The sequence below is a fragment of the Macaca mulatta genome, chromosome 16 (genome assembly GCF_049350105.2).
Source record: "Macaca mulatta isolate MMU2019108-1 chromosome 16, T2T-MMU8v2.0, whole genome shotgun sequence".
NCBI classification, from domain to species: Eukaryota; Metazoa; Chordata; class Mammalia; order Primates; family Cercopithecidae; genus Macaca; species Macaca mulatta.
Genome location: NC_133421.1, coordinates 13,408,866 through 13,422,590, shown reverse-complemented (window position 1 = coordinate 13,422,590; position 13,725 = coordinate 13,408,866). Strand labels below are relative to the sequence as shown.

At 42.0% G+C, this 13,725-nt stretch overlaps 1 protein-coding gene across 1 annotated transcript in view; it reads right to left on the bottom strand.

Moving 5' to 3' along the window:
- DNAH9 (dynein axonemal heavy chain 9) overlaps positions 1-13,725 on the bottom strand; it is a 376,944-nt gene that overhangs the window by 54,592 nt on the left and 308,627 nt on the right. Inside the window, exons 60-61 of the mRNA XM_015118601.3 lie at positions 11,103-11,296; positions 8,178-8,326 (exon numbers count right to left, since the gene is read on the bottom strand). Coding sequence (XP_014974087.3) covers positions 8,178-8,326; positions 11,103-11,296 — 343 coding nt within the window. The remainder of the gene's footprint in view (positions 1-8,177; positions 8,327-11,102; positions 11,297-13,725) is intronic.

Below are 13,725 nucleotides of genomic sequence, written 5' to 3'. Positions count from 1 at the left end.
TCATGTATCCAAAGTTCTGATAAAAACTATTTTGGATCTTGAAAAACCATCAAACAACTATATGAGCAAAATTAAAGCATTTTAAGACACCCAAGGATTCCGAATTTTTACTTCTCATGTCTTTCCTGATAATTTATGCCAGCAAAATAAAAAATTGAAAATAAAAGACATGGGATATAAAGACAGTAGAACTAATTTAGAATATAAAGAAAATAGGTCCCAGGATGCTAGCTTCCTAGAAGGCTGAAATACAATTTATCTATATTAGAAGAAGATGTCAGTGAGCTCCAGGAAGAGTGCCTTCAAGAATAAAGTGCAGTCTTTCAATACATAGAACGAATAAAAAGGTAGTCAGAATGATAAGTGAGGCATTTAGTTCTTCTCCCAAGATAAATAAAAGGCAACTTGCAACTCCAAAGAAAACTAAAAGCTACCAAAATTATCATCATTTATAAAGCAAACTGAAATTTGACATGTTTTGAACCTCTATGCTAAGAACATTCTTCTTTTAGAGACCTCCTAGAGATTTTAGGATATACATGCTGTTTATTGGCTTTCAGCTTTAAAAATTAACTCATAAACTAGGCATGCATGAAATTAATGATGTAACAGAGTACAATGAATATGCATTCATTCTTGACTATGCAAAAATAAAGACATAGCTGACACAAGCTTTAGCTTACCTAGAAAGTCAAAAGAATTATCTAAAATTTATGGAATAAGAAATTGTTTTTCTAACAGCATTTAGTTATAACATATCCAATAGATGATCTAAATACTGTAAAATAGATACCAAAATTTAGGAGGTGTTTATCAACAAGTTATATAACTTTGATGAAATGGAAAAAGTCCTAGGAAGAAATAAATTACTGTAACTAACTCAAAGAGAAATAAAAACTTTGAGTAAATATATAACTAGTAAAGATAAATTGAACTAATAATTTAAAAACTTGCTACTCAAAAAAACTCAGGTCCAGATGGCTTCATCACTGAATTCTACCAAACATTCATGAGAATTAATACCAATACTTTACAAAATCTTTCTTTTTTATTTTCTTTCTTTCTTTCTTTCTTTCTTTTTTTTTTTGAGACAGTCTTGCTCTGTTGCCCAGGCTGGAGTGCAGTGGTGTGATCTTGGCTCACTGCAACCTCTGCCCACCTGGTTCAAGCAATTCTCCTGCCTCAGCCTCCTAAGTAGCTGGGATTACAGGCATGTGCCACCACACCTGGCTAATTTTTGTGTTTTTAGTAGAGACAGGGTTTCACCATGTTGACCAGGCTGGTCTTGAACTCCTGACCTCAGGTGGTCTGCCCGCCTTGGCCTCCCCAAAGTGCCAGGATTACAGGTGTGAACCGCTGCACCCAGCCTACAAAATCTTTCAAAAAATAAAAAATAAAAGCACAGGGAATACTTCCCAAATAATTCTGATGTATAGATTATTAGCATTATTCTGATACCAAAAACAGACAAGGACATTGCAAAGAAAGAAAACAACAGGTTAATATACCTTGTGAATATACATGTAAATATTCTCAACAAAATGTTAGCAAATTGAATCTAGTAATACATAAAAAGAATTATATGCTAGTACTGATTGAGATCTTAGGAATGCAAGGTTGGTTTAACTTCTAAAAATCAATAACATAATATGCAATATTAATAGAATAAAGAAAAAACTATCTTATTACTACAAAAAATGCAGAAAAAGCATTTGACAAAACCCAACAACTTTTCACAACAAAGCAGAACTCAACAAACTAGGAATAGAAGGCAACTTGCTCAATCCAATAAAGGACATCTACAAAAAATCCACTGCTAATATCATACTTAATGGTAAAGACTGAATTTTTTTCCCCTTAGATCAGAAACAAGACAAGGATGTCTGAACTTGCTACTTCTACCTAACAGTGTACTGAAAATTCTAGCCAGGGTAATTAGGTAAAAAGAAATAAGAACATATGAGGATAACACTTTAGGAGGCCAAGGTGGGCAGGTCACGAAGTCAAGAGATCAAGACCATCCTGCCAACATGGTGAAACACCATCTGTACTAAAAAAATACAAAAATTAGCTGGGCATGGTGGCATGTGCCGGTAGTCCCAGCTACTCGGGAGGCTGAGGCAGGAGAATCACTTGAACCTGGGAGGTGGAAGTTGCAGTGAGCCGAGATTGCACCACTGCACTCCAGCCTGGTGACAGAGTGAGACTCCATCTCAAAAAAAAAAAAAAAAAAAAAAAGAACATGTGCGGATAAAACAGGAAGAAACACAAATATCTGAATTTGCAGATAACATGGTTTTGTATCTGGAAAATCCTAAGAAATTCACTAAAAAGAATTATTAGAACTAACAAGAAAGTTCAGCAAGTTTAAAGAAGATCAGTGTGTAAAGAGAAGCTGAAATTAAGGAAACAATTTCATTTACAACAGATTCTAAAAGAAAAAAGTCTTGGAGATACATTTAATAAAAGAAAAGCAAGACTTGTACACTCAAAACAACAAAACATAGTTAAAAGAGCTTAAAGAAAGCTAAATAAATGGCAAGACAATCCATGTTCACTGATCAGACTTACATTGTTAAGATGGCAATACTCTCTAAATGTACCTGCATATTCAGTGCAGTCCTTACTGAAATTCAAGCTGCATTTATTATTTTGGCAGACATTTATAAGCTAATCCTAAAATTTATATGAAAATGTAAGATGACAGCAAGAATGAGGGAAACAAACAAAAACAACAACAAAAAAGAAAATGTAAGAGACCCAGAGTAGCAAAAACAATCATGAAAAGAACAAAGCTGAAGAACTCATACTTCCTGATTTCAAAACATACTACAAAGCTATAGTCATTGAGACTGTTATTTGGCATACAGATAGACATATAGATCAATGGAATAGAAATAATAGTCCAGAAATAAGCTCTTACATTGATGGTCTACTTTTGATGAGGGTTCCAACATCGTTTAACCAGGAAAGAACAGTCTTTTCAACAAATGGAGCAGGGACAATTGGATATCTACATGTCAAGTGACAAAGCTGGACCCTTTCCTTACATAAACATTAACTCAAAGTGGATTATAGACCTAAACATAATAACAAAAAATAAAAATCTTAGAAGAAAACAAAGGAGAGTAAATCTTTGTGACCTTAGGTTAGCAATGGTTTTTCAGATATAATATTAAAATGCAAGTGGCCAAAGGAAAAAATAGATAAATTGCATTTAAACATAAAAACTTTTCTGCTTCAAAGAATACCATTAAAAAATCAAACAGAAAACCCAAAGAATGGGAGAAAATATTTGGAAATCATATATCTAACAAAAAACTTGTATATAGAATTTATAAAGAACTCTTATAACTCAACAATAAAAAGACAAGTAACCCAATTTTAAAAATGGGATTAGAATAGACATTTCTCCAAATAAGATGGAGAAATGCCCAATAGGTACATAAAAAGGACACTTACCATCATTTGGGAAATGCAAATCCAAACCACAGTGAGCTACCACTGCATACCCACTATGGTGGCTCTAATCATAAGATGGATAATAAGTGTTGGTGAAGACCTGGGGAAACTGGAATTTGAATATTGCTGTTGGGATTGTGAAATGGTGCATCTGTTTTAGAAAACAGTCTGGCAGTTCCTCAGAGTTAAACATGAAGTTACCACCTGACCCAGCAATTCTACTCCCAGGTATATACTCAAGAGAACTGAAACTCATGTTCACACAAAAACTTGTACATGAATGTTCATAGAAGCATCATTTATAGCAGCCAAAAGATGAAATATCCCAAATGTCCATCAACAGATGAATAGACAGGTAAAATGTGGTTCAGCTATACAATGGAATATTACCCATCCATAAGAAAGAATGTAATTCTGATACATGATACTACATGGTTGAACCTTGAAAATATTATGCTAAATGAAAGAAGCTCATCACAAGAAAGCACATTGTATATGATTTCATTTATATGAAATATCCAGAATAGGCACATATTTAGAGACAGAAAGTAAACTGATGGCTGACTCAGCCTGGGGAGGTGGTGAGATGCCATGGAAAATGATTGCTAGTGGACGTAGGGTTTCGAAAAAAGAGTTTCAAAAATTAGCATATGGTGATGGCCACACAGCCTTATGAATATCCTAAAATGCTTTGAATTGCACACTTTAAATGGGTGAATTGTATGCTTTGTGAATTATATCTCAGTGTAGCTGCTGAAAAATTTGGGAGCACGAGGAGAGTCTTGGTGGGCAGCAGCGTGTCTCATTTGTACCTGTGGGATGTTTGTTGATGGAGGAATTTGGATGATGTCATGGAGGGGCAAATGCCACTGAAAGATTTTTATTCCTTACATTTCCTGAGAGCAGGGGATGCACCATATATGCAGAGCCACATGGGGGAGCACCAAGTTGGTCAAGAGGCAGGAAGGAGCAAGGGGAAATTGTAGGCCAGGGTCTTTATTGGGGTTTTCCCTGAGAAACACAAGGCAAGGCAGGGGAAACAGTTCAAGACTGGCTAATTTGAGTAATTCTCGTGGTTTGGGGTCACAGGGACTGTCCTTACTAGTCTGGTATCTGGCTTCGGGTTGATTTAGACCAGTGGGGATGTTGGCTTGGTACGTGAGTTAGATAAAGGGGATGATTGGGAGTGTGGGCTCTGGATGGTTATTTTGCTTACAAAAGGCATATTCCCAGGTGAGCCTTTTGTGGTCGCTAAGAACTGGCTAGCTTTGGGAGCAGCAGTCCCTCTCCAGTCGGTGAGGCCACAAATGCCAGAGCATCAAGACTATAGTTAACAATAACATATTATACAGATTCAAGTAGCTAGAAGGTGGATATAGAATGTTCCCAACACAAGGAAATGATTAAATGTTTGAGTTGGTGGATATGCTAATATATGGAGCATAAGTAATTCCATCTTAGTAAATGACTCCATCTTACATTTTAAAAGGCATCGTACCAACAGGGACCAGATGTTTGCCTAATCAGTAGAGACTGCATCCAGCCAGATAAGGACATAACCAGGCACACTTTCCCACTATCAGTCCTCACCAGAGGACTTCACCAGCTCAAAACAGCCATCTTGACAGACACTGGTCTTGCTGTTAATTGTGATAAACACCCGGCATTCTCGAAGGCTCTACCCACATCAAAGACTCTTCCTTATGGTTCATTAAAGGACTGCCCAGACCAGGACAGGAGATTCTTTTTGTCCACGTTGCTCTCCTTGGACTGTTTCATGAACCCATTTTCCTACCCCCTTTCTCTGGATGCTAGATGTTACTTCGTTTGATGTGGAATGTTTAATCTATAACATTTATATTGATTTAGTATACCATTAGGTAGGGTTTGCAATATCGACTGACTTCTGGAATGGCTTGAGCCTGTGTCCCTACAGCTCTGACTACCGCGTAAATGGGAAATACTAAGAAGAATTACCTCCTTGGGAACTCCATAAAGCTGTGGCTTTTATGATTGGAATAGCATCAGTAAAAGACTGATACTGTAGAAAGACACAAATGTCCATGGACCTGGTTATGTCTGACTTTGTACTGCTCACGATACTAATCAACCTGATTTCACAACTACGTATTATGTGAATGGAAACTTCACTATGTGTCTCATTGGTATGTACAATTATTATTTGTCAATTAAAAAATTTGTTTTAGAAGAATACATAAAAAGAGAGTACAGTAGACCCTTGAACAACACAGGCTTGAATTGTGTGGGTCCACTTATACATGGATTTTTTTCAACCAAACTCAGATGAAAATACAGCAGTATTTGAGAGATGTGAAGCCTGCATATACAAATGGCAGGGCCGATGACAGGACTTGGATATGCAAGGACTGGAACCAATACTTCCCAGTCCCCGCGGCATATATGTGGAGGGAAGACTGTGTAGCTAATGCATTTGACCCTGTGATGCCTCAGTGCCAAACAGACACATACAGAATCTAAGACGACACAGAGAGAACACAGTGGATGCTAAATCCTTGTTTTTCATATCAGGAATAGATACTTTAAAACTGCTAAATACAAAAATGGTGATATAAGGTTATTACTAGGAAATGAAAAGTAATTCTCAAAAGAACTAAATTCAGAAATGGACACAAGCACAGGGCCTGGGAAGGGGGACTGGATATCGGGAGGGCTGCAGCTGGGGGCTGTTACTTTTCATTTTTAATTCTTTTCTATTACTGATTTTATGATGCACATTTTATTCATTTTTTAGGGCCTAGTTAGCTTTATCTCTCCTCCCCCGAGGCACAAAGCATATGCTGTTCGTTCTTTTCATTCCATAATCAATACTAGACATTAAAACCAAAAATAAAATCCTAAGCCTCCCAGCCGTTCTGAATGGACCCTTCTCTCAGCAAAGGACATTCCAAAATTAACCTGCAAAACTAGTTCAGGCCATGATGGGAAGGGGGGGTCAGACATGCCTCATTATACCCTCCCTTCTTTTGGATTTACTGAAGACAGACTTTTTTTTTTTTTTTTTTTTTTTTTGAGACAGAGTTTTGCTCTTATTGCCCAGGCTGGAGTGCAGTCTTGGCTCACTGCAACCTCTGTCTCATGGGTACAAGTGATTCTCCTGCCTCAGCCTCCCGAGTAGCTGGGATTATAGGCATGCACTACCATGTCCGGCTAATTTTGTATTTTTAGTAGAGACGGGGTTTCTCCATGTTGGTCAGGCTGGTCTCGAACTCCTGACCTCAGGTGATCCGCCTGCCTTGGCCTGCCAAAGTTTTGGGATTATAGGTGTGAGCCACCGCGCACGGCCAGGACAGACTCTTTAAGTCTGATAAGAAAAGCTTACAATCTATTCTCTCTGAAGCCTGCTACTTGGAGGCTTCACCTGCCTGATAAAACCTTGGTCTCCACCACCCCTTATCTTTTCTTTTTTTCTGGTTTTGAAGTTGGACATGCTGAATATTCTTTTTTTTGTTTCTTTAACTCTATTTTAAGTTCAGTGGTAGATGGGCAGGATGTGCAGGTTTGTTACATAGGTAAACACGTGCCATGGTGGTTTGTTGCACAGATCATCCCAGCACCTCGGTATTAAGCCCAGCATCCATTAAGCTATTCCTCCTGATGCTCTTCCTCCCCCACCCCCTCTGCAGGCCCCAGTGTGTGTTCTTCCCTTCCTTGTACTCATGTGTTTTCATCACTCGGCTCCCACTTTAAGTGAGAACATTGGGTGTTTGGTTTTCTGTTCCTGCATTAGTTAGTGGAGGATAATGGCTTCCAACTCCATTCATGTCCCTGAAAAGGACATGATCCCATTCCTTTCTATGGCTGCATAGTATTCCATGGTATATATGTGCCACATTTTCTTTCTTTCTTTTTTTTTTTTGAGACAGAGTCTTGCTCTTGTCACCCAGGCTGGAGTGCAGCAGTGTGGTCTTGGTTCCCTGCAACCTCTGCCTCCCAGGTTCAAGCGATTCTCCTGCCTCAGCTTCCTGAGTAGCTAAGATTCCAGGCGCCTGCTACCATGCCCAGCTAATTTTTGTGATTTTGGTAGAGATGGGTTTCACCATGTTGGCCAGGCTGGTCTCGAACTCCTGACCTCAGGTGACTCACCCACCTCGGCCTCCCAAAGTGCTGGGATTACAGGGGTCAGCCACCATGCCTGGCCATACCACATTTTCTTTATCCAGTCTATCATTAATGGGAATTTAGGTTGATTCCATGTCTTTGCTATTGTGAATAGTGCTACAGCAAACACATACATGTGTGTATCCTTATAATGTTAATAGATAATTTCTATTCCTTTGGGTGTATAACCAGTAATGGGATTGCTGTGTCGAATGGCATTTCTCCCTCTAGGTCTTTGAGGAATCGCCACACTGTGGGGCCCTGTGGAAGGATCATACTAGTATTCCAGAAAGATTCCTCTGGCTAAGATAAGGGGATGGGTGAGGAGGAGTGGAGGGGATGAGGCCTCCTCATGAAATTGAGACTGTGAGTTCTGCCTTTTACAGCCCAGAGTGGCTCTTTCTCTCCCTGGTGGGTGATCTTCTGATTTTATTTCAGCAATGACCCTGACTTCTGTATGTTTTGCAGTGTTGCGTATTTGAAGCTTGAATCCAGAAGAGATAAATCAGTAGACCCCAAAAATGAAAGTGCACGGGACAACTGCAGCCCTGGCTCCAAGAGGAAGCCTTTCTCACCTTGACTTTCTACATCCTTCAGTGGGTCCACCCCTGGAGACAGGATAAAAAACATGGGAGTGGCTGGTCCCGATTCTTCCAACGAATTTGCAAAATCTAGCGCTCTTCCCACCACGTATTTGCTTCCTAACTTCTCTTCAATGAAATCTCTGCCAGAAAAAAAAACACACATATATTTATACATATATAGCAGCCACAAAATGGTAACATTTGAGAAATGGAGGCCTATAGAAATGAAAGAACATGCTCAAGGTCATGGGCTAGGTAGTTATAGAGCTGGGACTGGTTCCAAGTTCACTGCTTATTAAGTCAACACACAACCTTGGGCTGCTAGTTGCCGAGCTGCTCACCTGGATCTGGGCTCCCTCTGAAGCCCCATCCAGGCAGGCCATTGCTGACTCCCTCTGGGGAGCCTGGTGGCTTCTCACATCACCCCACCCATGAGGACACTGTTAGCGGCAGTGCCTTCAGAAAGCTGGTAAGCTAAATCCTCCATATGTTCTCTCCCTGCTATCTCCCACCCTTGCCCAAGATTTAAAGCCCTACAGTACACTATTCTCTCCCTCTCTTTTTTTTTTTTTTGAGATAGATTGTCGCTCTGTCCCCAGGCTGGAGTGCAGTGGCACAATCTCGGCTCACTGCAACCTCTGCCTCCCGGGTTCAAGCGATTCCCCTGCCTCAGCCTCCCTAGTAGCTGGGACTATAGGCACCCGCCACCACACCCAGCTAATTTTTTTTTTTTTTTTGTATTTTAGTAGAGATGGGGTTTCACCATGTTGGCCAGGATGATCTCGATATCCTGACCTCATGATCCACCTGCCTCAGCCTCCCAAAGTGTTGGGATTACAGGCGTGAGCCAACGCACCCAGCCTATTCTTTCATGTTTTATTATTCTCTCTCCTTTCGTCTTACTCCACTTACCAGTGTTCCTGTCCAAAGTGTCACATTTTATGCTGAACAAATCTTCATAGCTATAACCACTTGTTGAACATCTGACCCAGTTCCTGGTCTTAACAGATTTGCACTCTCCCCCAGGAATACTGTTTTCCCTGTAGCCTTCTTGACTGGGCTCATTCTCCTACACCTGCCTTAGAATTGGCACGCGGACTCAGGGTCCAGCTCACTGCCCGCTACTGTTTTCAAGCCATTCCCTCCTGACTCTTTTTTATTTATTTATTTATTTCTGAGACAGAGTCTCGCTCTGTCGCCCAGGCTGGAGTGCAGCAGCGTGATCTTGGCTCACTGCAACCTCCGCCTCCCAGGTTCAAGTGATTCTCCTGCCTCAGCCTCCTGAGCAGCTGGCACTACAGGCGCATGCCACTATGCCCAGCTAATTTTTGTATTATTAGTAGAGACGGGGTTTCACCATGTTGGCCAGGCTGGTCTCGAACCCCTGACCTCGTGATCCTCCTGCCTCAGCCTGACAAAGTGCTGGGATGACAGGCGTGAGCCACTGTGCCTGGCCCCTCCCCACTCTTGTGGCTCCTCAGAGGCTCATTTCCCCTGGTTGTGTCACCACTGCCCCTGTACATCAGTGTCATCTGTTCCCCTTCAGTCACTCTCCTCTTGCACTGACTTTTTCTCTTTCAGCCTGGGTGACATCAACATCCATGCGGACAATCCTGGAGATTCTTAGTGACCTCAGCTCAAGTGATTTTTGTTTCTTCCTCCTTTAGTAACCTAATTCTATGGCCACACGCTCATCGCTGCCATTATTTGGGAACTTGTTAAATGTCAGGAAACATAAATGGGAACATCCCACTCTTTGACCAAAGTCTTTTATCCTTAGCAATCTAACCTGACTTCACCTATTCTTTGCCCGTACTGGGGCCACTATGAATGGAGGAATTTCAGTATCTTGGCCTCCCTGGTATTTTTCCTTCTTTCTTTTTTTTTCTTTTTTTTTTTTTTCTTGAGACGGAGTCTCCCTCTGTTGCCCAGGCTGGAGTGCGGTGGTGCAATCTCGGCTCACTGCAACCTCTGCCTCCCAGGTTCAAGCAATTCTCCTGTTTCAGCCTCCTGAGTAGCTGGGAGTACAGGAATGTGTCACAACGCCCAGCTAATTTTTTTTGTATTTTTAGTAGAGATGGGGTTTCACCATGTTGGCCAGGCTGGTCTCAAACTCCTGACCTTAAGTGATCTGCTGCCTTGACCTCCCAAAGTGCTGGGATTACAGGCATGAGCCACTGTGCCCAGGCCCTTCCTGGTATTCTGCTATCATGACCTTACTCTAGTCACTCCTTTCCTATCCAGTATAGAGTCTATGGCCTACAACTTCTTTTTTCTTTTAAAAATAACTTTATTAAGAGGTATAATTGACATACCATAGGATTTTCCCATTTTAAGTATACTATTCAATAACTTTTAATACATTTACCAAGTTGTACAGTCTTTACCATAACCCAGTTTTAGAACATTTACATCACACCAATGAGATTCCTCATGGCTATGGCTATTTAATTTCCCGTTTTTTTTTTTGTTTGTTTGTTTTTTGTTTTTTGAGATGGAGTCTCACTCTATCAAACAGGCTGGAGTGTAGTGGCGCGATCTCAGCTCACTGCAACCTCTGCCTCCCGGGTTCAAGCAATTCGCTGCCTCAGCCTCCTGAGTAGCTGGGATTACAGGTGCCCACCACCATGCCCAGCTAATTTTTGTATTTTCACTAGAGACGGGGTTTTACCATCTTGGCCAGGCTGGTCTTGAACTCCTGACCTTGTGATCCACCCGCCTCGGCCTCCCAAAGCGCTGGGATGACAGGCGTGAGCCACCGCACCTGGCCTATTTAGTTAATTTCTATTCCCACCCTCTAGCTCCAGGAAACTACTATATACACATGGTTTTGGAGATCAGCCCTGCTGGTCCGGCTGTCCTGAGGTTGCCCTTGCCCCGTGCCTATGCTGGGCCTTCCACCACCCTGTTTCCTACCGCATGGCGTAGGTCATCCGGTCGGGCCGCGTGGCTCTCATCACGCAGAGGCGCTGCACGGCTGTCTTGTTCTTCCACTCCTGTGGGAGCTTCTCCTTCTCAGGACATTCGGACTCCACAAACTTTTTCCAGCTCTTAGCAGATCCCTCTATGTCCTGATCCAGATTACAGAATTCTTCCATTGAGGAAAGTACCTGGGAAATTTCAGAGAATCTGAAAGGCAGTTTCTTCAGAAAGCTGCCATTTGCATTGTGTTGGGGGACTGAGCGGCCAGACGATCTTATCTGCACAATTCTGTCTCATTTATCCTCTTGTCTAGAACTTTGGATCGTCCCCCAAGAAAAATCAAGGAAGAGGAAGAATTTTGGGCAGCTTAGCGAAGTGCCCCAATAATACACAAGATTTAGCATATAAAATGTTTGGAATATTATTAGCAGCAGAGACTGAGCCACACCTGCCTGTAAGCGTGTACATGGAAAAGAGGGACAAGAAGGGGCATTATGGTTATTCTGGTCTTAAGCTTGGACACCTAAAGTTAGTGACTTCTCCCTTTCCTCCTCAAACTCACTGTGCCACCAAACCCTGTCAATTCACCTCTCAAAATGTTTCTAGAATTATTCATGTACTCTGTGTTAACGCCAGCTTTTAAAATGTCCATGGGTTGTCTATTTCTGTAAGGATTCTGTCCAAATGCATAACTTGGTAGCCAGATCTCTTCATGTGGTGCCTCTCTTCAATCTGTCCAGTAAGCTGTGTGTCCTCCTACTCGGTCCCACTCTGAGCATATCTGCCCCCAACCTTGGAAATGTGCCTGACTCATTCCCAACTCATTTCCTTGTTCATACTACTTCCACCGTATGTAAAGTCCTGTTTTCTTTTCTGCCACATTCTACTTCTTCCTTTTCTTGTGCTGGTCACGATTGTTACATGTTAAGGCTCTACAAGCTGTGAAAGACCAGTTCAAAACCTGCAACCTCCCTCGCGCCATCTTTCCTAATGCAGAACATGTAGACCTCCCATCCTTTTGTAAACCACTCAGAGCAGGTTTGTCCAACCCACTGCCCTTGGGCCGTATGCGGCCTAGGATAGCTTTGAAGGCGGCCGAACACAAATTCATAAACTTTCATGAAACATTATAGTTTTTTTGTGATATATATATATACTTTTAGCTCATCAACTGTCATTAGTGTTAGTGTTTTTGTTTTGTTTTGTTTTTGAGACGGAGTCTCGTTCTGTCGCCCAGGCTGGAGTACAGTGGCACGATCTTGGCTCACTGCAACCTCCGCCTCCCAGATTCAAGCAATTCTCCTGCCTCAGCCTCCCGAGTAGCTGGGACTACAGGTGCCCGCCACCACGGCTGGCTAATTTTTGTATTTTTAGAAGAGACAGGGTTTCACCATATTGGTCAGGCTGGTCTTGAACTCCTGACCTCAGGTGATCCACCCACCTCGACCTCCCAAAGTGCTAGGATTACAGGTATCAGCCACCATGCCCGGCCCCAATGTTAGTGTGTTTTATGTGTGGTCCAAGACAATTCTTCTTCTTCCAATGTAGCCTAGAGAAGCCAAAAGATTGGACTCCCCTGACTTAGAGCTACTTGCAGAGTTGACATCTTTAATAAAGAGTTTGACTTCATTTTTAGATGTTTGACTGCTGATAGCTTTTAAATCTCATCCTTTCCTCTTCCTCTTCTGCCCTGGGCACTGCCTCTTTTGGTGCGGGAGGGAAGTTGTACCAGGCAAGCCCCTGCCCATGCACAGACACCCTTGCCCTGGCCCCACCCCAGAAGCATCATAATACTCAAGGCAGTCTCCTTTTCTGGCACTCTCAAGCCATTTGCAGTCTGCTTGGGAGCTCCTCTGCTCTTCCTAGAAAACCACGTTATCTGAGTAATAAACTTTCTCATACCCTTTTAGTATGTATGTAGCATCATCAGTCTTGATGTTGAAACCATATTTTGGGCGTGTGTGTGTAGGAGGTCTGTTCTATTTCTTTAGAGTGCCTACATCAACATCACTCACTTAGATACTTAATTACCTGCAGTCCTGCCTTCGTTACTCAACTGTGCCTGAATGCCTGGTTTCCCCAATGACGTGAAAAGCTAGACAAGACTTTGTGTCTAAGGCACCTACCACAGTGCCTTGAGTTTTTAGGAACCCAATATCATCTTTCTATTTGGACGAATTCATTCATTCATTCATTCTTTTGACATTCATTCAGTTCCTACTACCTGCCAGATACTGGGAAAGACAATAGGAAAAAACAACAGCAACAAAAAAACACAAGCCTTTCACGGAGCCTGCAGTCCTAGCTTAGGGAGAAAGGAGATGAGGGAGGCCTTGGTAGGTATGTAGAATTCTGCTGGGCAGAGATAGAGGTAGAGAGAAGGAAAGGGATTTTTTTTTTTGGGTGGGGGGAAGAATCGAGAAGAGCTAAAGCAAGGAGGAGGGGAGTGTAGGGCCTGATAGGAAGCAGCATGTTTGCTGCAGAGTCTTTTGCCTTACCACTGATAGGAACAGCTGGAGAAGGACAGAGGCATGTGACCGGGGCTTGTGGAGGCTTTTGTCCCGTGGCAATGAATACACGTCCCAGCTTTACATATTCCTTTACATGGGCTCTGTGG